Source organism: Buteo buteo, chromosome Z (genome assembly GCF_964188355.1).
Source record: "Buteo buteo chromosome Z, bButBut1.hap1.1, whole genome shotgun sequence".
In the NCBI taxonomy this organism is placed as follows: Eukaryota; Metazoa; Chordata; class Aves; order Accipitriformes; family Accipitridae; genus Buteo; species Buteo buteo.
In genome coordinates this window covers 41054068-41080779 of record NC_134204.1, presented here as the reverse complement: position 1 = coordinate 41080779, position 26712 = coordinate 41054068, and the positions used below count along the sequence as shown (strand labels likewise).

At 42.7% G+C, this 26712-nt stretch overlaps 1 protein-coding gene across 5 annotated transcripts in view; it reads right to left on the bottom strand.

Annotated features, from left to right (window-relative positions):
• Positions 1-25472, bottom strand: part of CEMIP2 (cell migration inducing hyaluronidase 2) — a 61225-nt gene extending 35753 nt beyond the window's left edge. For 2 of the 5 annotated variants that reach the window (XR_012649079.1, XM_075021216.1), the window contains exons 1-2: positions 15914-16096; positions 3426-3762 (exon numbers count right to left, since the gene is read on the bottom strand). Coding sequence is in view for 4 of the 5 variants with exons in the window: in XM_075021216.1 (XP_074877317.1) it covers positions 3426-3750 (325 nt within the window). In the remaining variant the exon portion in view is untranslated. Of the gene's footprint in view, positions 1-3425; positions 3763-15913; positions 16097-17075; positions 17896-22159 lie in introns of those variants that run through there. The other 3 variants (XM_075021215.1, XM_075021213.1, XM_075021212.1) reach the window with 3 other exon arrangements.
• Between the last annotated feature and the right edge of the window lie 1240 nt (positions 25473-26712).

The following is a 26712-nucleotide window of genomic DNA, read 5'->3' as shown; positions in this document are numbered from 1 at the left end:
GGAGAAAAGGCAGGAAACAGTTCTCAATATGTACTTAAATACTTGCTTTTTACCTGCTTAGCCACCAAGTCTAGAGTTTTTTAAGGCCTCTGGGAAAAAGTTATCAGTGTTATATCATGCTCAGCAGAAGTTTATCACAGTTTGGCAGCTAAATTTTCTGAGGATCCTGTTTACCCTGGGCAAGCTCCAGCCAAGAGCTGCAAAGGCCAAGCAGAACTTTTCCCTGAAAACCTCCCCAGTTTGTCATCCTGTCCCTGCAGCACAAGCCCCTGGAAATGGGGAAGGAAATCACATTTCCAGTGCTCTCCCTGCTCTCCAGTGTTCAGGACTCCTTAGAAAAAAAGATGATGACAGGAAGATAAAAGCAAGGAGGAAAAAAGAAACCAGCTGACAGGCAGGAACAGAAATGCAGACAAGTATCATTTTCCCTTTGGGGAAGGTATGCTGGAGGTTTAGGATTTACACACAATTACTACTAAGTCTCACATTCCCTTCACTGCCTTTTAAACAGCCATTACAAGTACTGACAATATGGATTTCCAATTAGCCCTTAAGAAGAACACACCTAGCTGGAACTGGTGTCCTTGGCTGCAGTACCGCATGTGCTAGGTTGGAGCTGAGCATATTAACCTTTCAGCCTGTCAGGAAACTTTTGGGGAGCTGCTGCAACAATACTGCAAGATTAAAATTTCGGCCAGACTTTCCTTGGTGTCTGTAGGAGTTTCTCTTGTGTCAGGGTGTATTGGGTTTGTGTGGTGGGGTTTTGGTAGCAGTGGAGGGGCTGCAGGGGTGGCTCCTGTGAGAAGCTGCTAGAAGCTTCCCTGGCTCCAGGTTGGACCCGTCTCTGGCCACGGTTAAGCCCATCAGAAACAGTGGTAGCGCCTCTGGGAGAACAGGTTTAAGAGGGGGAACCTGCCGTGAGTGGGGGGATCGGGATGTGAGAGGAACCCCTCTGCAGACACCGAAGTCAGTGCGGCAGGAGGGGAGGAGGAGCGGGGGAGGAGGGGATGCCCCTGCAGCCCTGGTGAGACGGCAGGCTGTGTCCCCCAGCCCACGGAGGGGAGCGGGGGAGCGGAGGCCCACCTGCAGCCCGGGGAGGACCCCATGCCGGAGCAGTCAGATGCCCCCCAAGATGGCCATAACTCCGTGGGAAAGCCCATGTGGAGCAGTCTGTGCCTGAAGGACTGCAGCCCACAGAAGGGACCCACACTGGAGAAGTTCGTGGAGAACTGTCTCTTGTGGGAGGCACCCCACGGTGGAGCAGGGGAAGAGTGAGGAGTCCTCCCTCTGAGGAGGAAGGAGCGGCAGAGACAAGGTGTGATGAACTGTCCCCAGCCCCCATTCCCCGTCCCCCTGCGCTGCTGGGGGAAGGAGGGAGAGAAAACCGGGAGTGGAGCTGAGCCGGGAAGGAGGGAGGAGTGGGGGGAAGGTGTTCTAAGGTTTGGGTTTACTTCTCAGTATCCTTGTTTTGATTTGATTGGTAGTAAATTAAATCGATTTTGTTTCTTCCCCAAGTCAAGTCTGTCTTTTGCCCATGACCATAAGTGGTGAGTGATCCCTCCCTGTCCTTGTGCCAACTCACGAGCTGTTCTTTATATTTTCTCCTTCCCAACCCACCAGGGGGGAGGAGGGAGTGAGCAAGCAGCCTCGTGGTGTTTTGTTGCCAGCTGGGCTTAAACCACCACAGGGGGTTTCCAAAGGATTGTATGGGTGCATGTTCAGTTTTTTTAGAAGGATAAAGGAAGGGAACTTCAGAAAGACACAATGCAACAATTAGTACTGAAAACTGGCCTGGACTTCCATCAAGAAGTAGTGGGATGTTGAAGGAAAGCAGTCACGACCTTAGGTTACTCCTTAGCCCTTATGTAAGTCATTACTGTAGACAAAAAAAAAGCCTGTGTACTAAATCACAGCAACTCTTCCTGCAACATCCTCGGTATCCCTGGTGATCGATCAACCACGTGCTGACCGTGCATTCAGTGCAATAAATCTGCACAACTCAATGCCTCTGGAATGAGCTACGGCAGATGAAGCAAAACCATTCCAAAACCACTTAACATTTTTAAAAAAGGCAAGCCATCTCCTTCACATTACTGGCTTTTAAAGCACAAAGGGACTATTATTTTATGTATCCCACAGCACACAATAACACCATACTTCTACTAAAACCATCATCAAAATCTACAACTTTTAGTTAATTAAAAGTTAAAATCTTGGTATCAAAGCAGAAAGGTTTTTCCCCTCTGCAAAGTACTTCTCAGGGTCAACTGCCTAAGTCACCTTTCAGCCTTCTCTTGAACTTGGCTGTAACCAAAGTACTTACTGCAGATATGTACCCATTACCAGTGATGTGGATCACAACACAGCAGTAACTTTCCATTTACTAGTCCCTCAGGTTTTTTTGTTTATTTGTTTTCCTTCATTATTATTAGGAAAACTCAGTGACATCACCCAAGAAGAGATCTCAGCAAGCCACAACCAAGAGTGCTCCGGTCAGATGTGTGCATTCATTCTGCACTGTCATCTGAAATCTTCAGTTGATTATCTAGTTTATTTAGCCTGTGTTGCATTGACTTTGGAAACTGAATCTTTTGAGTTACTGCCAAAAGCCACTGAGGAGTCTAAGTCTACTGTGTTACAATAGCCAACAGTTTCAATTCAAAACCCTCTTTAGCTTTTAGAAACCTGATTTCTGCCTCAAAAAAAACCCCAAACTAAAACAAAAACCAAACCCATGCTCCAAACTATACTAACAACCTTTAGCAACTGTACCTTACAGCAACTCCTAGCAGTATTTGGCCAGAGGGATGTATACTTAGCAACCAGCAGTTAATCATATCACCTGTTCATGCTTTATTTGAGACATTTTCCAAATTCCATGAAAGTTGCCCAGTTTTCTAAGATGAGCTAAAGAAAAATCAGTGCTAATAGATTGAAAAGGTCCCTGCCGAATTTGTGTATAAACAAAGCAAACACATACTGTCAGTATAAATTCTTGCAAATTTTAAAATTATTTTACTCGAACATTCTTCTACTACCTTCCTTAGTTACTGCTTAAACAGACAGGATTTAATTTTGTCTGCACTTTGTGAACATACCAGACAGCTTCTTCTGCAGGCAAAAATAATTACACTTATACAACATTCATGCTTCTTGCCCCCTCACCAGTAGTCTTTATTTACTGCTATGCCTTTTTGCTTCATGTAAGTAAATCAAATCATTCACAGTAAAAACATAAAAATGACACTGATAACAGAAAAAAGAGCCGATCTTAGTGCCCACACACTGCTTCCCCCCATGTTAAAACTGCAGTAAGCGTTCTATTTTTGCATTTAACTTTTAACACTAATCCTGATGCTGAATTATTCAATTGGGTTCCCAGGGACCGTAACTTCTAGGATGATCTTGTTTGCAAAAGAACTTACCATCTGGAGCATATTTTGAAGCTATTCCCAAAAAAATCCCCAGTGCAACAAAAAGTGAAAGGCTAGAAATGGCAAAGCAAATGAGAGTATTTTTGTGCCTGTTGGCTTCTGCCTGGCGGCGGTGCTGATCCACTGGTAAGGATGGGAGTCTTGTCCGGGCTTCTTGTCTCGCAGAAGTAAATTCAGCTGCAGCATGGCTCTGCGAAGGTGGCGGGGGACGGAGAGGGGCAATTCTCCCCGGGATGTACCCAGAAGACCTGTGACTGCTCCCGTTCTGAGGCTGGAGGAAAGCAGGGGAGCTCCCCCTGGCATCAGTGTCTTGCATGTTATAAAGTCACTGGAACACGGACACAGACAGGGAAAAAATAACAGGCTTTCAGAATACAGAGTACAATACATAAAAGAAAAAAAAGAAACAAACAAACGAAAATGCAATTTTAAGCCACATGCCTTCTTAAGGAGAACAGCCACTGAAACTGTGGCTATGTACAAAGTATCAGTCACTCAGTTGCTACTGGTCATTTGCCATGGTGTAACAGCTTGAAACAATACTGTATATGTATCTTCAACAAAATTAAACTTAAAAGCATCTGGTATGGGAACACGGTACAGCACAGACTACTTCTTTGTAGTTCCACTAGGTATTTTTCACAGAGTGTTTTCACAGTTAACTTCTATTATGTGATTAAGAAACGAGCTGAACAATGAGAAAGCTAGCAACCCCTTCTTCCCCACAGTTATGCAAAGAATGCCTAAATGTATTTCTTCTGCACTGCAGAGGCTGAACAAACTCCTCATTGTTTTCCTATATGGAAAAGAAGCTGAAAGAGACAAGCCTTCCTCCCACACTGGAAGCAGTAAAAAGCATTTAAATTTAATATGTAAACTACCAAACACTACTTTATTTACATTCACGCTGATGCAACTTAGTCAACACTTTTAATTAGCTGAACCCACAAACTCTTAATTTACTCACAGCAAGATTTGGTTGCTAGTAAAGATGCATCAGGAATGGTCCTGTAAGAAAGTCATCTGTATCTTGTTCAGCAAACTTCATGTTTTTTCTTGTTGCTGAGATGCCTGTGTTTGGACACAAAGCCTGGAAGCAACATGACTGCTCCAGATCTCTGCACCTATCACCCAGAAGCGAGTGCTACTTTTATTTCAGTTATTAGTATTGTTTCCATCTTTTTCTGAAGCAATCAATGAGAAAAGCTTACCAAAAACATTACTGCCTGGCCTGTCCTCACCAACAGTTCTAACCCACCATGCTTTTCTGGTTTCCTTTAAGAGACACAAAACTGCATTTGACCATTTTCTTAGGCTTTCTGGTCAACTGTATTGTATCATATGGAGTATTCAGCAAGCTGGCAAAATTTTATTTATTTTTTTTATTAAAATTTCTTTGGGATTGATTTTGAGAAGGCTGCTCAAGTTTCAGTTAACTGAAACCTAACTTTCTAAACCAAATCCTGAAGGGGATTTAGGCAGAAGTCATGTGTATTAAATAGCAAAATGAATTACAAAAATAAAAAACGACCAATAACAGAAAAGCATAAAGATCCTCTTTCTCTTCCATTAACAAAGGGAAGTCTGAGCTATGCTCTGAAGTGCCAGGCACACTGGTGAAGGAGAAACATGACAACTGTAATCTTATTCTGAGAAGTAGCAAAGGAGCCTTTTGTCTCGCACGCTGCAAAATCTGATACTCCACTGTTTCAAGGCAAAAGAGTTGCTATTATTGAACAGGCTGGATTACCCTTTCATGGGAGACAATGCATCTCCAGATGTATGCACAATGACGATAAAGGCACTGAAATATTAACTGGAGTAGCCATCCCAGAGTGCAAAAATTATGCCAAGTCCTCCAGCAGTGTTTCTGACACCTGTTCGTTGTAGCAAACTGATTTTCACCATCCTCCTTTCTGTTCTTTGAAAAACTATTTCCTAAATCTAATCCTCTGCTCTCAGACTTAACTGCCCAATGTGTTATGAACACTGTGCAACAGCTTGCTTTCACCACATGTGCTTTTACACTCAACTAGTCATCTTTCAGCAGTGAAAACTCAATCATTTCTATGTTTTAGAAGTGGTGTTAAAAGCTGAGTAGAGAAGCTTTTCAACTAATTCAAAGGCAGTATATATGTCTAGTTGAAACAAATACTTCAGTATCTTTCTGACTGAAAATTCAAAGAAATCTGATCCAGCATTGACTTTTTTTTATGGTTTGGACCCCCAACTCCTAAAACTTGGTTAAAAAGTTTTTAGATGCAGCATTTATCTATCACACTGACAAAATGACTACAGAGTGTTCATTATAATGTGATACGAAGAGTTAGTAAGTTTGTTAATTGCTCAGCTACATCAACTAAATCCACAATGGTTAAGCAAAAGTTAACTTACTTTTACAAAATAATTTTACCACAATTTTGCCTAAGGCCTCTTAAAGTACTGTTAGACCTTTAAAGAAAAAAGTCATTCATTACAACAGACATCGAAAACACTTGTGTCATATTTCAAGCATATTTTGTTTTGTACAAAGCATTGTTTGCAAGCCTCATTTTGCAAACTGTAGAAGTTTTCCAACTGTCCCACTCAAGCACAAACACAAGTCACCCCAAGGACAGGTGGAAAAGAGACTGCAGAATCACTGTCTTACCCATTACAAAATAAAAATAATGAAACAAAGCCATAAGGAGATACTTAGCACATTCAAGAGATTTACTATATAGTTTTCCATTACAACAGGAGTAACAAATTCAATACTTCCTTCCCTCTTCCTGTGTTATTTGAAATTCTCTGGCTGAAAGAAGGATCTTTTCTATCCTGTAGAACAACTACTGGCTTTTCTTTAAAATTAAGACACATTGCTAATCTGATTGAAATTATTGACTTGTTTATTTCCACTCTGTGTAAGTCTGCAGATAGCACCATGCAAATGCAAGTGTAGTAATTGGCTATATGGCCAGTTATGCCCTAGAGAGTGAGGTTATTTGGTTGCACAAATATAGTTTGAGTAACATGCAGGAGGTGGAGGTGGGGGTGGTGGAAATCTGTTTAACTATTTAAATACCACATTTCCTTGTAAGTTCCCATGCACCTGAATTTTTCCATGTAACGCTTTTTCTTTCTCCACCCAAGTTTGCCATTTCCCTTTGACCTGTGCCTATGCTGTGTTCCTTTAAAAAGGCAAAAAAGCTGAGATCAAAGGCCCCAAGAGAACATTTGCAGTTAAAAACACCAGAGAAGACTGGCTCCAGTCACCAGGATCTCCTAAACCCACAGAAGTATGAGGTCTCCTAAAAGAGCTCATGATCTGGGCATCTCCTCCTCCTGATGGTGCAGTGCTAGACAAGAACACCACCACTTTTACAATTGTACTTTACTTCACAGATTTCTTCAGAGTGATTTCAGTAAAAGTCAAGTTCTTGCACATTATACAACAATTACCTTACCTAACAGTCATACAGCATTCAATCTGTACAAATCTGTTATTTACCATGTCATTCAGGCAGGCTGCTATGTGAGTATTCCCTAATTTCTCGCCCTTCAGCCTTCAACAGGATATTATGCAGTATTTTCAAATCCATTATTCACCACAGCTTTTAGTCAGGGCCACATGTAAGTATGTGCTGCCAGCCCACCAGAACCAGGGATGCTTCCAACACACAGATTCAGCTAGAGCACCTCAGATGCTTCAGCCCACTATGTACTTGTTACCACCTGTCTGCTGGAAGGCTACACTATTTGCATCTTACTCTTTTGCAAGAGCCGGGCTACTCCACACAATTCAGATTTCTGCTTATGCACACCTTCCTGCAACATAAGCAAGCAAGTACTTCTCATACTCATCATATCAGCCAACTCAGCTTAAACCACCTTAAAAAAACTAAAGTTTATTTTGCACAGCATCTAAGTAAAAACAGTGATTACCTGCAAGTCTGCCTCTGCCAACAGAGCATCTGAGCTGTGTGGACAGCAAAACCCAGCAGGCAGACAGCAATGAGCCACTAACAAGCTGCAACATCTCCAGTCTCCTCACGTACTCCTTCATCACTTTTAACTTGTGCCACTACTACCCACTCATACAAGCCCACATTGCTCTACACTGGCAGAAATCAAAAACACATATGCACTGTACAACCAAGGGATAACATCTGAATCTCCTGAGATGCAAGTGTGTGCTCATAAGCAAGTGGCATGCTTATCTGTTACTCCGTTTGGGGCTGGTTTCCTGGAAAGGAATTGGATTCTTTCATAAGGCAATTCAAAACATCACCTGACACCACCCAAAACATGAGAAATATACCAAGATCTTTCACATTTTTCCCCTGTCAAATGCTTAGTATAACAAAACATGTCAAATGCACCAGAAAACTCCTGCACCCTTGCCCCTTCTCAAAATTTTGTAAGCAAAGTATGCTTACTTCCATACAGTACAAAGAAATTAATGCTTCCCTTAAAGCATATTTTAACGATGCATAGTTCAGAGGTCTTAAAAATAAAACAAGAGATACTAGAAGAAATCCTACTTCTGTTGCTCTGGGTTATCAAACACCACCAGCTGTAGTGCTGACCTATTACCACGCCATTTAATCTCAGAATACATAATTGCCAGCAAGGAAAAGACTGAGGAAGGGTGGGGGAAAACCACACACATCAAGAAAAATATTTCCCCATGTAATACAGCACCACATTGGCTACTGCTGCTTTCCTGGCACAGGCACTTTTCTGGTATGAGATCAAAGGGCAGTGAGAAATCCAAAAGAGAAAGGAAAGGGACAAGAAGCCAGTATTAAAAAGCTCCTAAGTAGCTACAGTTACTGAGCAGAAGTAGACATGCACACCTTCACAAGCCTCCAAGCTGGTCAACTACAGTGGAGATACTAACTTCAGGACAATGTTTAAAGTGCCTTAGAAGTCCCCAGTTCAACAAATCTTAACCTCACCATTAAGAAAATTAATGGTTCCCAGTGGACACATGGGGTGCCCACATGCTTTGCTGTCTGGTTCTGCATTTTCTTCCACTGCCTTGTTTTGAAATTACACCTATTCACTATGATAACAGACAGCATGTTTGTAGGAACCTACTTTTCCACCCGCATGTGCAAAAGTTGGAAAGAATATGTGCACAGTAAAACACATTAACACAGTTAAATAACTGTTGGAAATCACAACAATGTTTATAACAGCTTAAAAAATCCCAGCTGACTTAAACAAAGTGTAAAAACTCTAGAGATATTCCATCACATATGCTGTTTGGTGCATGCCACCCCCTTGCCCAGCAGTTTCAGAAGAAAATCAGAGGACAAACAGCAACAGTCAGTGAGAGAGAGAGAAACACAGTGAGAATTATATAACTTATTTTGGACAAAGCTTTATTGCACCAGATTTTCTGAATTTCCTGTGTAGCAACTATTAATTTTTACTGAATTTTTTGGCACACAGAAAAAGCATGAAATTGCATGATATACAACCAGTGGAAACTACTTGAGCTGAGGACCACATTTCCTAAAACAAGTCTTTGCAAAGTACCACAGAACAAGAGACCGAAGTCCAAGCATGCATAATATTTATAGTATAAAACAGGGTCTGTAGATAGAAGTAATCTTCATCAGCTGGTCTAATGAAATCTTTTGAGCACACAAGTCTCTCTCCAGGTCAGAAGCAAATTTCAAACCTATATAGAAGTAGGTGAAGTTTAATTACGTATGTTTAGGCGATATACGAAACAATATAGTTATTATCTATGGATTAGAAAGGACACTGGAGTGGGAGGGGAGAGGATGGCGAGAAGACTGCTTCCCAAGAGAAGGAGACGGGTAATTTGTAGTCTGTGTAATATAAGTTTGTCTGTGGGAAAAAGTATGAAATAACAGCACATCAAGCAAACCCACTCTCAGGTTCATGGCTTACAGCATACTGGAGAGCCATGAATTTAGTTCCTAGCCTCTTCTGAAGGCATTTGGTAGATCTCCATTAAGGATGAGGCTGAAAGATCACAGGCAAAGTGGAATTTTGTACAAGGAACACGTTTCCCCTCTCCAATGACAACTGGGCTTTTGTCCTTCACCCACAGTTTGTGTGAATGAACTCTGCAGTGATCCTTTGGTTTCACTTACATAACTGTCAGGAAAGCATTTGATGCAGCAGACGAAAAAATCCAACTTTTCAGAAAGTTCACGTACAAAATTTAGGTATTTTCATAGTTCTTCTGCAGAGATGCGGCTTACTGCAGAAACTGCAGGGACATGTTGGTCTTTTCCAATTCCTGGACACCAAACATTATCCTGCAAGCATTCAAGTGTTCTGAACTGACCTCAAGACACTTCTATTTTCAGTCTGCTCTAACATGTTTGTAACATCTTTGGATCTTGCCCATTGAAACAAAGAAACATAAGCCAGAAGCCATAGCATCCAACTGTTGTCTGTGTATCTACAATGATGCCTGACACTTTCCGTGACTTCAAATTTTTTCCCCTTTGTTTCTTTTTGACACAGTTATTCTTTATAAGTCACTTAAGAAATTGGGGAACTCTATTCTGGTTTTCATTCATTGTTAAAACAATAGCATGTTCTGTTTGAGGAAATTATTCAGACACCATTTGTTTCTTTGCATACAAGTGAATTGACCAATGACTTAAGTACAGAGGATCCAAGAGAGCACACCAGGAAATGCAGCACGTGTGCTGAAATAGGCAGCACAAATGGAATAATTTTTACTGTTTCTCTCATTTTCAGAAACGAAAGATTTAATAACTTGCATAAGAGATCAAGAGTGGAAACTTGCATTTTCATCACGCATCTGCCATTAGTTTGCTGCATGAGTCACAGCTTGTTTGGGCCCCAAGCCTGTAACATGAGAAAAAAAACGGTCACTAGCCTCACAGGGACATTGTGAGGGTTAGTTTACAGAACACTTTGGTCTCCCTCAGCTCAGCGGTGCATCTGAGTACAAGCCTACTTTTAAGCAAATAAATAGCTCTGTTTAAGTCAACAGCTTCCACGTGAAAATAACGGATTTGCAGCATTCATCTTAGAGAAGCTGAAGAAGATGGTAGGGAAAAAAAACCCTAAAAACAGGAAAAAAATTTTTTTAAACTACTTCTCATACTGATGATAAGAAGAAGTGGTACTTACAGATGCAGTCCCTAGAAGAACACAAATCCCATCCAAAACAGCTACAGCTTAGGACTCACTGAAGAAAAATTCTCTATGTAATGGTAACACAATTCAGAGAAGTGAAGTTCAGTTCTGGCACTACCTTGAATCACTGATGAAACAGAGATCTGGCCTGCAATCCATTCAAGAGGAGGAAGGTGAGATTAGATACCTCTTTTCTTCTTACTAAATTGGAAGAGATCCCATAGATTATAAGCATATATGACAGTACAGAATGTAACAGGCAGTGGGCAAGAGTCAGATGCCATATTTAGCTTTAGTCAACAGGCATAAGCATAAATACTCCAAGAAACTCCTGAGTGTATTGATAGAATCACATAATAATCAGTAGTTTGTCATATTTAAATTATATTTAAAGCACAAATCAGTAGCATAACATACTCTCTTCCATATCAGTATCTGCATTTCTTTCTTCTTCATCCTGGTTCTTTTTACCTATCCTGGTTTTCCTCTCAGGTAAAGCCCTCAAATCCTTATAACTTTTTTCAGTCCCACTCAAATTTCAGTAAATAATATGCTACCCCTTATTCTGCTTACTTGAAAGATTGTCTCTACAGTTTTTAGCTGTCAATCAGCCACGAAGCAAGCAATGCTGCCTGAGAAGCTGAGTTGCTAGCTGCACACCCACATTCTTTTAGAGTTGTCTTTCATTTGCATGAGCCAAGTTAAATGAGTTTGCATTAAAAGATAATTAAGCTAAGGGCTCCAAATCACATCCACTGAGCAAACAGCTGTGACATCAGCGACTCTTAGGTGTTTGAACCCCTAAAGGATTCTTCATCCTGGATAAGGATGACTAAGAGAGAGGATATATGACACAGGTCCATACAGTCAGAAGTAGCGCTGAGAATGCAATGACTGTTCATATCTCTTCCAAGGGGGAAAAAAAAAAAAAAAAAAAAAAGGCAGACATAAAGAGGTTTCTGAACCTGACTCAGTGCTGGATGCTATGGACTTCAAGAGTTTATGTAGGTTCAAATAGCAACAAGGTCACAGAACAGAAGTCAGTAGAGGATTGTTGCATAAATAATACTGCCTTGAGCTTAGGAAGTCCTTGAGCTGTAGGCTGTTGGAGGCTGGAAGCAGAAGTATCATTATGTAGTAACTTTACCAGACATCTATTACTCATCACTGTCAGACACTGGGTAATTGTCTGGAAGGACAGTTTGTCTGATAGGATGTGGCCATTCTTCTACTGTGCTTTAAGATCTCTTTTAGCTGTTGTCTTCTGCTGCCACTTTTCCAAAAATCACCGCCTCCTTTAAGGGCCAAATCCCCCCTCAGCTCAGCCACTGCAATTGTCTGTTGACATTATCAGCACAAAATACACCTCTACCTGATGGCCTAAATTAACGTGCTGGACCAACACACAGTAGCTGGAACATAGGAGCAGTTTTCATTTTGCTGTAGGATCGGTAGCCTCCAGCAGAAGGGTAGGGTGCATACCAGCAAAAACAGTGAGAGCAGAAAGCCTTAAAAGTAAGAGTCTTGTGAAAAGTTCCTACAGCTAAGCTAACGCAGGATAACTTGACTGTATGAATGCCAACATCCCCAATGGCTCTAAGGTATCACAGGAATCACAGAACTATGCGAGTCGAAAGCCTGGTGAATAACATACAGTGATTTAACTTACACGGCATAAAACTCTTGCACAATTTTAGAAGAGAAAAAAACATCTTCCATCATTTCCCTTTTATAAAAATCACAAACAGCATATTTGGGATATCTCAAAACAGAAGCAAATCTTCAAAAAGCAAAACAAAACCTTCTAATCCACCATTAAGTAATGGATTCTGCTGAGCTAGTGGCTCCATTCATATTTTGGATTACTGTGGTAAATTCCTTTCTAGGAAACTCCAAGAACTTTGCACCCAACAGCCAAGCCCTGCAATATCCTGCCAGGTATAGCTAGTCATTTTGGATGACTGCACTACTCTTCTGTGTTGTTAGGTTTTGGGTTTTTTTCCCCTTCTCCTTAATCCCATGCACCAAAAAGATAGAAAAGCTACTAGTATATTCTCTTTTGTTAACCTACTTCACAACAAAGGAATAAAATGAGTTACATGTTCTAAAGTATGCACTCTTTAATGTCTTCAGTATTTCCTTTCCATATTGGCAAATACATCACTTCTCTCCCTCACATCTTTCTTCAAGGTATGTAGTTTTCTACTCCCTTACCACTTCCTTTCTCAGTATTACTATTCCAAGAAAATATTTCTGTACGTTTCTACACCCACATCTACAAACAATTCACTCCCATTTGTCTTGCCAAAAACATCTCCGTTAAATCAGTAGTTAAATATTTTTTAGTTAAAATAAGCTGAGAATGGATCAAGTCTAATCATGATTGGATTCCAAACAAGAAAGTGTAATTTACAATACAGATTTTAATCACGTTTTGATGTATACTTTAGGTGATTTTATAGAACTGCCTTGCTAATGCAAAGAATGAACTTTACGGGTATACTTCAGACTATGCTCCTACAGAAAATGAGATTTACTAGACCATATTTTCCCCACTAATTTCCATCAGCAGTGCTTAAATCACTGGTGCAAGCACGCGGAAAGTGAAGAACAGAGTCGCCACAAGCACTGTGGAACAAGTTTCCTTGCAGAGATGCATGATGTGGCCCATCAGCTGAGGAGCACCTTTAGCTGTGGGTGGGGGTGACAGGGGTGTTCCTCTACAGCTGTGGAGGCTGTAGTGTAGCATCAGGCACCAGCAAACACTGGGGAACAGGTTCCTCCTCCTCCCCAGCTCCTGTGCAAGGCAGAAAAAAGAGGATGCGGAGCTCTGACTCTAGCAGAGAGGCAGGTCAGTGCCTTCCCAGGGGGAAAGCAGCAAAGGGCTACCTCATACTCAACAGGTAACATGAACATAAATGAGTCACTGAGTAACATGGCTGACATTTCTAACACCCATCTTTCTTTCCGCACATGGAAGAAAAATAACAACCTGCAGAACACTGCTCATTTTCTGCAAACAAGACTTCCACAGCAAGAAGCTGAACTGGCTTACTTGAAAATGCACAAAAATAGCATGCTAAAACTGTTTATTAAAGATTTTTCTGCATGTACTGGACACATGATAAAGGAAGTTAATGACTGTGCTTGGTATTAAAAGCAAATTAATAAGTTATCTGTAATTAAACAATGTTTCTAGTCCAGATTGTCCAAGGTATGTAGGCATCTATTTGGCAATAAGAATGTTGTTTTCAAGTATTTAAATGAGACTGAAAAGCACCTGTCCCACTGCACCCTATCATTACTCAAGGAAATAAAACTCCCTAACCTCCCTTCAAGTCCAAGTTATTCAAATATGTATCAACTGAGAATTAAAAAAAAAAAATTAAAAAAAAAATCAAGCTGTAAAATAACCAAGGAAGTCCACAGTTTGTTCTTCAAGCTTCTAGGACTAGTAGATCTCCTTGTCCTGTACCTATCTTTATATTCAGCCTTAGAGGAAAAACAACCTTTTTGTTCCCCTGCTCCACCCCCTCATTTGTCAACTGGGAAGAAACATGAACTGTGCCACCAAATGGTAACTCTTCCAGTCATGGGATCAGTTACAGCTGGAAAACCTTTAGTGGATTTTACAGGGCCTGCTGAAAACAACAGTTTTTCCACACAGGGGTCACCATCCTCTACTGCTTAGTGTCTCCACCAATTAAGAAGGAAGTCTGATGAACAGGTTAAAAGCTTCCAGCCAACCCTAACCACCACCTTCCCCACAAAATAGTGTGGGGCTAAAGTGTTAACGTTCATACTTAAAAAACCCTACAGTTCGGCACTGAAAAACATATCTATCCACATCTCAAAACAGCACACACCACGCCTACCGTTCAGATCAGCTGCTAAATTTCAGAGGTCACTTCTGCAATCTCACTTTACCAAGGACCTCACAGCAGTCCTCTTGAACTCTTGTCTCCCCTCCCCCCCCCCCCCCCCCCCCGCTTTTTCTTCTTTTTCATCCTGAATTCTTTTGTATCTGCGGGCATTACTTGTGCTTTACATAAAACTGTTATTCTTCTGGACACTTTGTCCAGCTCCAGCCCCTGGCATACACTCCGCTGGATGCTGTATTAGTAGGGAGAGAGCAAGAGGAGCAGGCCCAACAAACTTGATCTGGCAGAAGATTTCACATTCATGCAGGCAGTGCGCAGGATCCACGTAGACAAAGCACCTCCGAGAGCTACTGACTCCTAAGAACAAAGATGAACCTCCCCTCCTCCCTACTGCTACCCATGGGCCATTTCACATCAGTAATGTAGATAAGCTGTTACAAATCTTGTTCTGTGATTCATCAAAACTTGACTGATGCCACTCAAGAAATGTGAAGTACTGCTTCATCTTCTTTATCGCACCGTCTTTGTGGAGCCCCAGGCGCTACTTCATTTTTATAGCTACTCGGGAATACAAAAATCTCTTCCCCTTTAAAGAATCCGTGCTGCTAATTCACTTTTAAAATACAAACAAGGGCAGTATCTTCAGCACACACCCCTCATCCAAGCTGCAAAGTAGCACAAAGGTAGCGCATTCTTCACCACACGCCCTCTTTTATTAGAAGGTCGAGACAGGCAGCTCCCGCTCTGTTTTTTTCCATGCCTCTGGGCAAGTAAAGTGGGCTGCTGGTGATCAGGCACAGGGCAGGCAATCCCCAATAACCCAGGCACCCGGGGGTGCCTACCCGGACAGGTCCGGACTAGCGGAGTCACGGCCGGGGCAACGGTCTGAGCCCACCCTCGCTCGCCAGCCTGATTCCGGGAGCATCTGGCCAGGAGCGCTCACAAAAGCGACGAGACCCTGCCAGCGCGACCCCGCCGCGGCACCTGCCACCGGCCCCCGCGAAGGGGCGCGGAGCCCGCACCTGCCGGCCAGGCGGGAGGCGCCGGGGACGGGCACACGCCGGGGACCCACGCCGGGGACGGACGGACGGACGGGCGGACGGACAGACACACGCCGCCTGCGCGCCCAGCCCCCCGGACGCGCTCGCACGGCGCCGGGCGGAGCGGGCGGCTCCTCCGGGCAGCCGCGGCTGCGCCCGCCGCCGGCCCGGCCCTCCCCGCCCCGCCGCCGGCCGCCGCCGCCCCCGCTCCCTCCTCTGCTCTGCTCTCCTCCTCCTCCCCTCTCCCTGCGCTCGCCTCCCCTCCCTCCGGCCCCGGGAACAAAAGAGGCCGGTGCCGCAGCGGCCGGCCGGGCAGCCGCGGCAGGCCGGCCCGCTCCCCGGCGGCTCACCCGCGCCGGCAGCCCCGTCCCGCCCCGTCCCGTCCCGTCCCGCCGCCGTCCCCGGCCGGGCGCGCACTCACCTGGGCCCGGCGCGGCGGCGCGCTCAGGGCGGCGGCATGGCGCTCCCCGCCCCGGACACGGCGGGAGGCCGCCCGGCTTCTCGCCACCTCCCGCCGCTCCCCGCCCCGGCTGCCGCCGTTACGCAATTGGCAGCGGCCGCAGCCCGCCCCCCCGGGGCGACGATCCCCGGCCCCGAAAGGAGGCGGCTGCGCCCCGCCGCCGCGGCCCCGCCTCCCGCCGCCGCGGCCCCGCCTCCCGCCACCGCCCCCCGCCGCCGTGGTCCCGCCTCCCGCCGCCGCCCCCCGCCGCCGTGGCCCCGCCTCCCGTGCCGCCCCCTGCCCCCGCGCCGGGGGAGGAGCGGGACCGACCGCCCCGCCCCGCCCCGCCCCCAGGCGGGAGCGCCCCGCCCCGCTCCGCTCCCTGCTCCGGCTGGCGCCGCGCTGCCCGGCCCGGCCGCGGAGCTGCATCGCCCGGCCCGGCCCGGCCCGGCCCGGCGGGAGGGCAGCAGCCCCGGCCCTCCCGCCCGCAGGGAAGGGACCGGGCGCCGCCTCCTGCAGCACCCGGGGCTGAGGCTGGGGGAGGGAGGAGGCGTGGGGGCACTTTGCACCCCGGCCCTGACCCACGGCTCTCCTCCGGGCGGGGTGGAAAAAAGCTGAAATACCGCTGAAATACCAAAGACAGCCTTAGATGCCCGTGTCCGATTTAAAAATTAAAAAAAAAAGAAAAAAAATCCACAACAGAAGCGCACGGGTGCTGCCAGGGGAGGTACAAGAGGTCCGCGTGTACGTGGGGGGGCAGGTGGCGGAGCCCCCGGGGAGACGGACCCGACGTGCGGTCTCCGCCACGGCAGCGGGGACGGACAGGCGGCCTCCGTCAGAGGCCACACGAGTAAAAGCAGAAAGGTACGAGGCGGTTATCATTACATCGAGGCTCACCGGGCTGAAAGGGAATAGAGAGTAGGGTTACTTACAAGAGTCGTAGCCCGGGCAGCCTCCGACCGGGGAGGACAATCTGATTCCACTTTCTGGGATTTTTTTTTTTTTGAAGTCTGATTTGCAGTAAAATCAAGCTAAACCCCAAAACGTTCTGAATTTTAAGCAGCCAGACCCTGCAGCTGTTCCACAGCAAAGTACGTCGACCTGGTTTAGAAACTCAGCGGGACTGTGAAGTTCCAGGACTTACCTTTGCTGGGGACCCACAGCTCCAGGGCACCTCAGGCTCCCAGGCTGTCAGCTTTGAGGTAGATCTGACAACGGGCTTCTCTTAAGTTTGGGACCTCCCACCGTTTCCAGTGCATCGAGGTTGGGCCAAACTCATTGGGAAAAAAAAAAAAAAAAAAAAAAAAAGCGCCCTTATCAGATTCGAGATGCTTTCAATGAAATGGTTCGGGAAATACAGCCAGCGTTTTCCAACATAATTATTTCTTTGGGAAAATTCCAGACAGCTGGAAACGAAGTGATAACTCATTTATATTCCTATAAACACTGCCCCACGTAACTTTAGTTCTAGCGATTTCTTCTTTGTTTACCGGTAAGAGTAGACTCTGTTTGCTTACAGCACATGGAGACATCTAGTGACTAAATAATAAACTGCAAATCAATTTCAATTAGTCTGAAATCTTGGAGATTACACTAGGATCCTTCGCTTGCACTATTGCAGTAGGACTGCAGCGTTCAGGGTGGTACAACTGCAAAACACCGCACTGCAAAACAGCAGTTTCCGTGTGCAGGGACCATGATGGAATGAGCAGCTGCGCTAACTCACGCAGTGACTGTGACTGCAGCTCCACTGCGCAACTTGAGCTTCAGGCCATAGTTTTCAGGACTGAGATTTAGAGTTATAGTTAAGACAGAGGTTTGTCTGTATAGACACAAAAGGGGTTGAGACAGTTCCTAACTTGCCCTTCTCACTAAACCACAGTGAAGGAAGCCCTTAGGTGTATGAATAAGGCTGTTTCATCTTCACTTTGATCACGTCTGTGTTTCTATTCCTTCTTCAGCTTAATTTCTTTGAATGCCCAGCAGCACAGTCCTTCTAACACGTGTGATTGTAAATCTTTCCTCATTTCGACAAATGCACATGCAAACTGAATATTTACATTTGCCAATGACTTTGGCTGAAATCAAACTGAAGGTAGTTTACCTTTGTTTAATGTGAAATTCAAACTTTTCAGCTGAAAAAAATGCCCAGTTAAAAAAAAAAAATCAGCATGGCACTGGACATCCATTTTTTACTAGTAATATTATGTTTGTCCATGGAACACGCATGTCCAATTATTAATTCAGTTGTCTCTTTGGATGGGCAAATTGTATTCAGGTACAGTGAAACTGTAGCACATAAGTAGTAGGTGTACTGTTTTTAGTGTATGCACTGTTTTTAGTATGTGTCTGACCTTCTGAAAGTTGTTTTTTTAACATCAAAACACTCTTTCAATGATCCTACATCATATAATCCTGTATAAAAAATAATGCTGAATTATTCCTCAGGAATGCCAATTGTAACAAAACGTTCATGCAATTTAATTCATGGAAATCCCTGTCCTCCAAAAATTATTCAGGGTTAAGCCTTTCCTCTCCTTTGAGAAATTATTTTCACTTAATGCAGCACTTCCACAAGAAATATCTGTAAAGGTGATTTTGCCAGATGGATATGTTTTCTGTTCTCATTAAGTAATAGAACTAAACTCTTCAGATGTGTTAGTCTTGAAATGCTTTTGTTTTTCATTAACACAAAGCACTGCTTACCCTCTGGAAAGATAGCAGTCCAGGAACAGAAAGTATTTTCTTTTTATATACTTGTATACAGAATGAAGAAACACAGGCTGCTGATCAACATTCCCAGCCGCAAGCCAGCAAAGAGCTCATTGCAGTGGTACCTGGCTAGATGTTTGCTGGTACTACTGTATGGGGGCATAAACTAGAACACTTCTACATACTTTAAGTAGCCTGAAGGTAAATATATTGTATTATATATGTATGCATACGTGTGTGTGTGTGTGTATTTTAGATAACACACACAATGCACATTTGTCAGTCTTAGGCAAATCACAAGTACCTGGCAGCTATATGAACACTAGAGCTCTTATATCACCCAACAACTATAATTTTTTAAAGTGATGGATACATTTGAATAAAACAATCCCTAAACCCAGTAAGTATGAGAAAGATTGGACTTTAAGATTACCTGAGTATTTGAAATCTTTGTATCAAACCCAAATGGTGCACTAAAGCATCACATCTCCATCTGGTATGACTTCTTTCATCATACTGCTTCAGGGTTAAGCAGACAAAACCTTGGCCGAATGTATAACCCAAAATTTAAAAATAGCAAAAGATAGGTTTGAAAGAGGTCATTGATGCAGTCACTATGGTCTGATGATTATTTCAAAATAAGTGAGAAGGAAGCCAACTTTTGTCCTTCTTAACAAAAAGAGGTACTAGGAGACAGGGGGGACAGTGGTAAGTATATCATTATGTCCTATTCTCTGAATTCCCATCCAGATCCTTGCAATTTAGAAAATCTTACTGTTGGTCTATTGAGATAAGAGAGCAAACATACATATTTCTTTCCTTATTTAAGCCTTTCTGGCATATGTCCCAGGTAGTCTGTGGTAATACCTTTTCCATATAGTAGCTGTGTTTTAAATTATCATACTAAACACGTGGATTTTTAATTACCTCTCTGGGAGTCTAACACACCGAGTGGCAAAAAAAAGTTGAATTCCTGAAATAATGCAAAGGCTGCCTAGGCTGAGGGGAGATTTGTTCTTGGTAAAAGCCTGTTCCTACTTTGACATACTGTGCTTCAACTAAAGTTAACAGCAGTTAACAAAATATAACAACAGTTTAAGGCAGAAGACAAGAGTTTGAAATGCATATGGGGGAAATGTGGAGAGAACTTGTAACCAGGTTTTAGTAGGGAACAGTTTCAGTGTACTCTTTTCCCTTGCCCATTAAAGGATCATGCCTTTTTCTTTATGCGTGTCAAAACAAAACCACACACAACTCATTTGCTTTTTGTGAGTCTACGAAAAAGTGTGAAAAAAGTTGTTAGAGAATTAATTTATTATTACTGAAATTAAAAACATTAAAAGCAAACAACAAAAACCTATGCTATGTGGCAAATGCATTCACTCAGGAGTTCAGTAGTCTGGGTTCAGTCCTTACCTATCTTACACAAAAAGTCTTTTAAATCAGTGATGTTGACAGGAGACATGTGGCCTCAAGACTGCTCTGGGTGCTTTAAGGATTTCACCAACTTCCCTAAAACTTCCTCTAATGACCCGTTACTGAGTTCTGCCTAAATCCTACCTTTCATTCACCCCCCTCACTTTGGCTGTTACCAAAAATTTTACAGCAGAGAAACATGTCAGAATTTCAAGATTCTGGTCATATAAAGATGAGAAATCGCTGAAACCCAACACCAAAACCTGATAAATTTTTAGTGCCTTTTAGATTTTCTTCTCTGTAATTAGTCACTGACAGTGAATCAGCAAAATAATTTCAAAATTCCTGTTAATAAAGGGAGTATAAGCTGCACTGAAGGTTGAAAGGAGGATTCATAAATTGGATTTCTAAAAGAATAGTTGAAAATAAATACAATGAGCAAATGAGAATGGGGTGACTGTGAGGAACCAGATATACGTAGATGGAAAGCATGAAGGGGAGCAGATAACTGAGACAAAAGGAAAAAGAAAAAAAGAACACCACCTCCCCACCCCCACAAATATGGATACAAGGAAGCTGTGTTTTGCCTTTTATACTTCTCCTAAAGTGCAGTTTGATGAAAGACAAAATGCAACAAATTCATATTGCATTAATTTTTAATATCATCAGAATAAAAGTCACAATTCCCTACCAAACCAATCTATCCAGTCACATTAAGAAACGCAGATATTTCCCCATTGTGTTTACATTTTAGTTCAATATTATTAAAAACATGTGATTGTGATTGTCCTCTGTATTTAAATACTTCTTCCTTGGGAAGGCTTCCCTTGAGTGGTGTCCACCTTCCAAGTCACTTCAACATTTATTTTAATATGAATTGGATTGACATTTATGCCAATTTTACTAGCAAACTGTAATAGTAATTTTGGCTTGCATTTAATGGAAATATTGATGGAAACTGCTAAATGAGTTACCAGAAGCATAACCATAAGGACTATTGGTCCTATTTGCTTGTTTGGTTAAGAAACATAAACAATATGTAACCACATAAACTATTAGGCTGGTCAATCCCGTGAGAGTTGAGTTTGCAGTGCTGTGCTCGTAAGTCAAAAGCCACAGTCTACAGACCTTTACACATCTGTCAGAAATTTTTGATATACAACAGATTGTGAGACATTCCACAATCCATAAGGCAGACTAAAAATTGTTAAAGACATAATTTCCTACAAATTGCTTGCCAGACTTTAGTTGAGACTGTTTGAAATAGCTATGATAATTTGTGTTTCATCTCATGTGCTTGGTGCAATTGCTTTAAAATTATGCACATAATAGTTCTATGCAACAAATTTATGTCCTGAATTTTTTGCTCTTTATTTTTATCTTAACAGAGCATGATTTTGGTTAAGACTCTATGAAATTTACAAGAAGAGCAGAGCTTAAACCACAGATTTCTGATCTGTATTCACATTAGCAGATACATACAAGTAAGCCAGATACATGACAAAATTGTGTTGTTTTAATATTGGAGAAAGACAGGGAGTCTGACTTCCACTGTAGAGAAATGCATTTTAAGTGCTTTGCTTTTATGGTTATTTGTTACGTAACTGATTGAAGAGACAATATAAATATTTTCACAAGTAGAAATGTTCAGGAATATTACATAATTAAAAAGTATTAATAAATAACTCTGGAAAAAGAACAAAGCTATAATGCTTCTAGATTGTTGCCAAAAACAGATGTGAAAAGTGCTGAAAACCTGTATTTGCTGGTAACTCTCTTCTTCCAAGAACATACACAGGTAGGAATACTTTTTATGTCTTTGAAAATGTAACAGGTAAATGGCAAACTTAGGACTCCAAGGTAACGTTTATTTCTGTGGCATTAAATCCAAGTTTGAAACAGAACTTTCCATCAAACACTGCAAGACACATTTCTTGCACAAGGTGATTTGCTAATGCAAATCTTTGTACAAAACTTTGGGCTCTCAACTCTGAGGCACATTCAGACCATCGTCCTCAAAATTATACTCTTTTAAAAACTTCTCTAAAATTCAGTGAAAACACATATGACACACTTTAAAGTAATAGTTATGTTGCTTACCTTGTTTTGTACCAAAGCAATCATATGCATACGTTAAACTGAAGGGGGTTGTTTCCAGTAAATTTTCAGTTCTCTGTCAACACAGTGTGTCACCAAATGGCTGACTGAACCTTCTTCCTTTTGGGAAAGAACAAATACAAAGGCTAATCACTGTTACAGGAAAAGTTATCTCTTGGGCTCCCTGCATAGGATATCATCCTGACCTTTTGTTTTTTACAAAAAACAGGAATTGAAGTGTCTCATATGAATGACAGCCAAACGTAAAAACAAGAAGTACTTGTTTGCCCATCAGAAATGAATCCTTCCATTCTCAGAGGTGCATTTGCAGTGCTGCAGAACATGTATCACCTTAAACAACTGGAAGTTCAGTTTGAGATACTTAATAATCCTAAAAATCATGTCACTTTTCAAAGTGAGTTCCTAAAACAAGAGCTTGAGGTGAAAGCACAGTGACCGTTACTGGCTTTGCAGATCTGTTTCTTTAAACAAAACATAAAGTGGTATTAAAATAGGAATCCTTATACCAGAGCAGACATTCATCTAGCAAAGTAGCCTGTTTCCAACAGTAGCTGATGACAAGAGATGACATGAGTATTAAAAAAATGTTAACTAAACATACATCAACACTTGGTGGACTACTTCCCCATCTTCCAACGATTTGCAGCTCTGTGTCACCATTTATATACTTCTTTTTACCAGCTTCTGTTAAAATAATCTGTTGCTTTCTGAACTCACAGAAGTTCCTAGCATCCATGGCATCCTGTGACAAGGAGTTTTGCAGCATAACTGCTTCTTGTAAGAAGTACCTCTTTCTATTGGGTTTGGAGCTTCCACTTACTCATTTCATACAATACCCCTAGTTCTTATGTTGAAAGAAACAGTCATTCCTTATTCACCTTCTCTATGCCACTCCATCACATTCTTCCATACTTTTCTCTTTTCCAATCTAAACATATTAACAAAATATATTTCTTTGTCCCTTACATGGAAGCTGTTTCATATCTCGCCATCTTTATTGTTCTTATGCCAATTTTGCTGCACCGTTTTTTAAAGATGACAGAACCAGAATTGCAGTAGGGTCCAGAATATGGGCACCGTGGATTAAAAAAACTGCTTTCTCTTCTCTCTTCTCTTCTCTTCTCTTCTCTTCTCTTCTCTTCTCTTCTCTTCTCTTCTCTTCTCTTCTCTTCTCTTCTCTTCTCCTCTCCTCTCCTCTCCTCTCCTCTCCTCTCCTCTCCTCTCCTCTCCTCTCCTCTCCCCTCCCCAAACCATCTCTAAAGCCTTCTTGCTTTGTTGGCTACCACTGAATATCGAGCCAATATTTGCTTAGTAGTATTAATTGTAATGCCAAGATCTTATTTCTGAACAGTAACTGTTCAGAGCCCATAATTGTCTTCATAAACTTAAGATTTCCCAACAACTTGTAAGTGCCATATGCTACCGCAATCAGATCAAGAAGTTTTTAAGGAGGAACTGCCCTTCAGATTAATCACATGCTCCTGTTCTGTGTCAGTTACAAAATATGAACAATACAAAAATGATAACATTTAAAACACGACAGCTCTTTTAAGAAAATAGAACATCACTTCCCTGTTGTCTTCTCAAATGCTGTCATTTAATTTTAGATAAACAATGAGGGGGGAAAAACCCAGGAAAAATACCTAATAAAGTATATAACATGCTCAAGGCAAGACAGTGTTCTCAGTGTAAGCTTGCCATTCTTTATACGCTCAAGGCTAGATACCACTAGATCAGGAAAGTTTTCTGCTGACCCCTTAATTTTCCTTCAAGTTCTCTTGCTACCAACCTATTGTTTCTCTCTTGCTTTTTTGTTCCACTCCCTTCCCCTATTGCCTATTTTATTGCAGTAGAAGCACATTTACTAAGCAAGCCAGATGTACGTGTTGGACTGACACCAACATTTTATTGTTAAGTCCTACCTCCACAAAATTCCATGGAGCAAGCTGCATGGAGCAAGAGGACAAAAAAAAAAAAAAAAAAAGACTACAGTGAGCAACGTACTTCATGTTTGTATGTAATATGTCCAAAACTCAGACAGCAAAGTTTTCTTAGACAATGAATTCTCAGCTGAAACACCAAGCTGAGTATACAGATAGCATAATATCTATCAAAGTAATTTTCTCCCTGTCTGAATTAGACAGGGCACAGACTTTATGGAAATGAAAAACTTAGCTGTAATTTAAACCAAGCCCTGGGAAAAACAATGCTACAGTTGGGGGTCTACAAAAACCCCGACACAACCAAGCCTTTAGAGAATCAGAGGTACTGACTGCACAGGAACAGACATTGAACAGAAAAGGTCCTGCTGGCTTTATGTAGCACACAGCCTGTCTACAAGACTCGTTTGGCCAACATTTTCCATGAAGCATGGTGTTTCCTACCATATATTTACATTGTTTACAAGCATAAGGAATCACCAATGGTGCTGAGCTAATACAATGATTAAAGCTTTCCATGGGTTCAGACTAAAACTCAGGTGAGGCCTAAGCAATGCAGCGACTTCCCATTGGCCTCTGCTGCAGGGATGAGCTTCATGCAGGCTTTGGACTAAACCTCCACCTGTACATGAATAAGATTCATGCTCTAATCCTAAGGAATTAAGAACAAAGGAGTCAAGAGCTGAACTTGGTAAACAAACAGTTAAATGCATATGATGAGAGCTACTTACAGTTTCAGAAAAGGAGGTGTTCTTGAGCAGGAGTGGTCAGAACAAGAAGCTGTCTGAGATTGGGAAAATTTGTGTCCTCTCCTTGAAGTGTTCAGCAACTGGAACAAAAACCCTTAGATATTCACAGTCCTGCTAACCAAAAAGGCAAGGAGTGGGGTAGTGTTGTTTCCCAAAGCTACAGATGCTTTTAGATCCAATCTTTTGCTATGCACAAAGAATTGTTTATTACACAGTTACAGAGATTATCAGGACATTTGTTATTTTACTTAATTTCAGTTATCCAACATCTAACAGTTTTGACATTACTGTTTCAACTCATACACCTTTCAGGAGATATAAAACAAATCCTATGTGTAAATTATTGTATTGGGTTTGTGTGGCAAGGGTGGGGACTGCACATGTGGCTTCTGTGAGAAGCTGCCAGAAGCTTCCCCCATGTCCAACAGAGCCAAGGCCAACCAGCTCCAAGTTGTACCGCCACTGGCCAAGGCCGAGCCCATCAGTGACAGCGGTAGTGCCTCTGGGAGAACAGATTTAAGAAGGAAAAAAACTTGTGGCAGCACAGAAACTGCAGGCACAGAGAAGAATGATAACATGTTAAGAGAAACAGCCCTGCAGACACCAAGGTCAGTGAAGAAGGAGGGGGAGGAGGTGATCAAGGTGCCAGAGCAGAGAATCCCCTGCAGCCCATGGTGATGAAGACCCTGGTGAGGCAGGCTGTCCCCCTGCAGCTCAGGGAGGTCCACAGTGGAGCAGATATCGACCTGCAGCCCATGGAGGACCCCACGCTGGAGCAGGTGGGTTCCCAAAGGAGGCTGTGACCCTGTGGGAAGCCCACGCTGGAGCAGGCTCCTGGCAGGACCTGTGGACCCATGGAGAGAGAAGCCCACGCTGGAGCAGGTTTTCTGGCAGGACTTGTGACCCTGTGGAAGACCCATGCTGGAGCAGTCTGTGCCTGAAGAACTGCAGCCCACAGAAGGGACACACGCTGGAGCAGTTTGTGAAGAACTGCAGCCCGCGGGAAGGACTTATGTTGGAGAAGTTTGTGGAGAACTGTCTCCCATGGGAGGGACCCCATGCTGGAGCAGGGGAAGAGTGTGAGGAGGAAGGAACAGCAAAAACGACATGTGATGAACTGACCACAACCCCCATTCCCTGTCTCCCTGCACTGCTAGGGAGGAGGAGGTAGAGAATTCGGGAGTGAAGTTGAGCCTGGGAAGAAGGGATTGGTGAGGGGAAGGTGTTTTTGATTTGGGTTTATTTCTCAATATCCTACTCTGATTTCATTGGCAATAAATCAAATTTGTTTCCCCAAGCTGAGTCTGTTTTGCCAGTGATGGTTAATTGCTGGGTGATCTCCCTGTCCTTTTCTTGACCCAGGAGTCTTTCATTTTTTCTCCTCCATCCTGTTAAGGAGGGGGAATGAGAGAGTGGCTGGGTGGGCACCTGCTGGCCTGCCAAGATCAACCCACCACAATTATATAGTAGCTTCATCTTTGTGGTGTGTCATTTGAATTCAAATAATTTTTAAAAGGCTTTTCCCTGTTTATTTTGCACTTTTGATAACAGCTTACCTCTAGTCGGCTTCACAATTTGTATTATCTGTCACAAGTAACCAGGAAAAGAGAACACTTTTTCAGAATCACAGAAATGTGACAATAAATCATGAATTGTCTGAAAGCCAGGCAGTACAGAAATCACTTTTAAGACATCCTCCTCAATGCAAAAAATTGACTTGATGTAGAGATAATGAATTAAAATGAGATAATGGAGACAAATGTCTTTGCATACTGTTATTTCAGATATTTTCTCATAGAATATCATTAAATTTGAAGCAATACTACCTGATCCATCTATCCTGTAT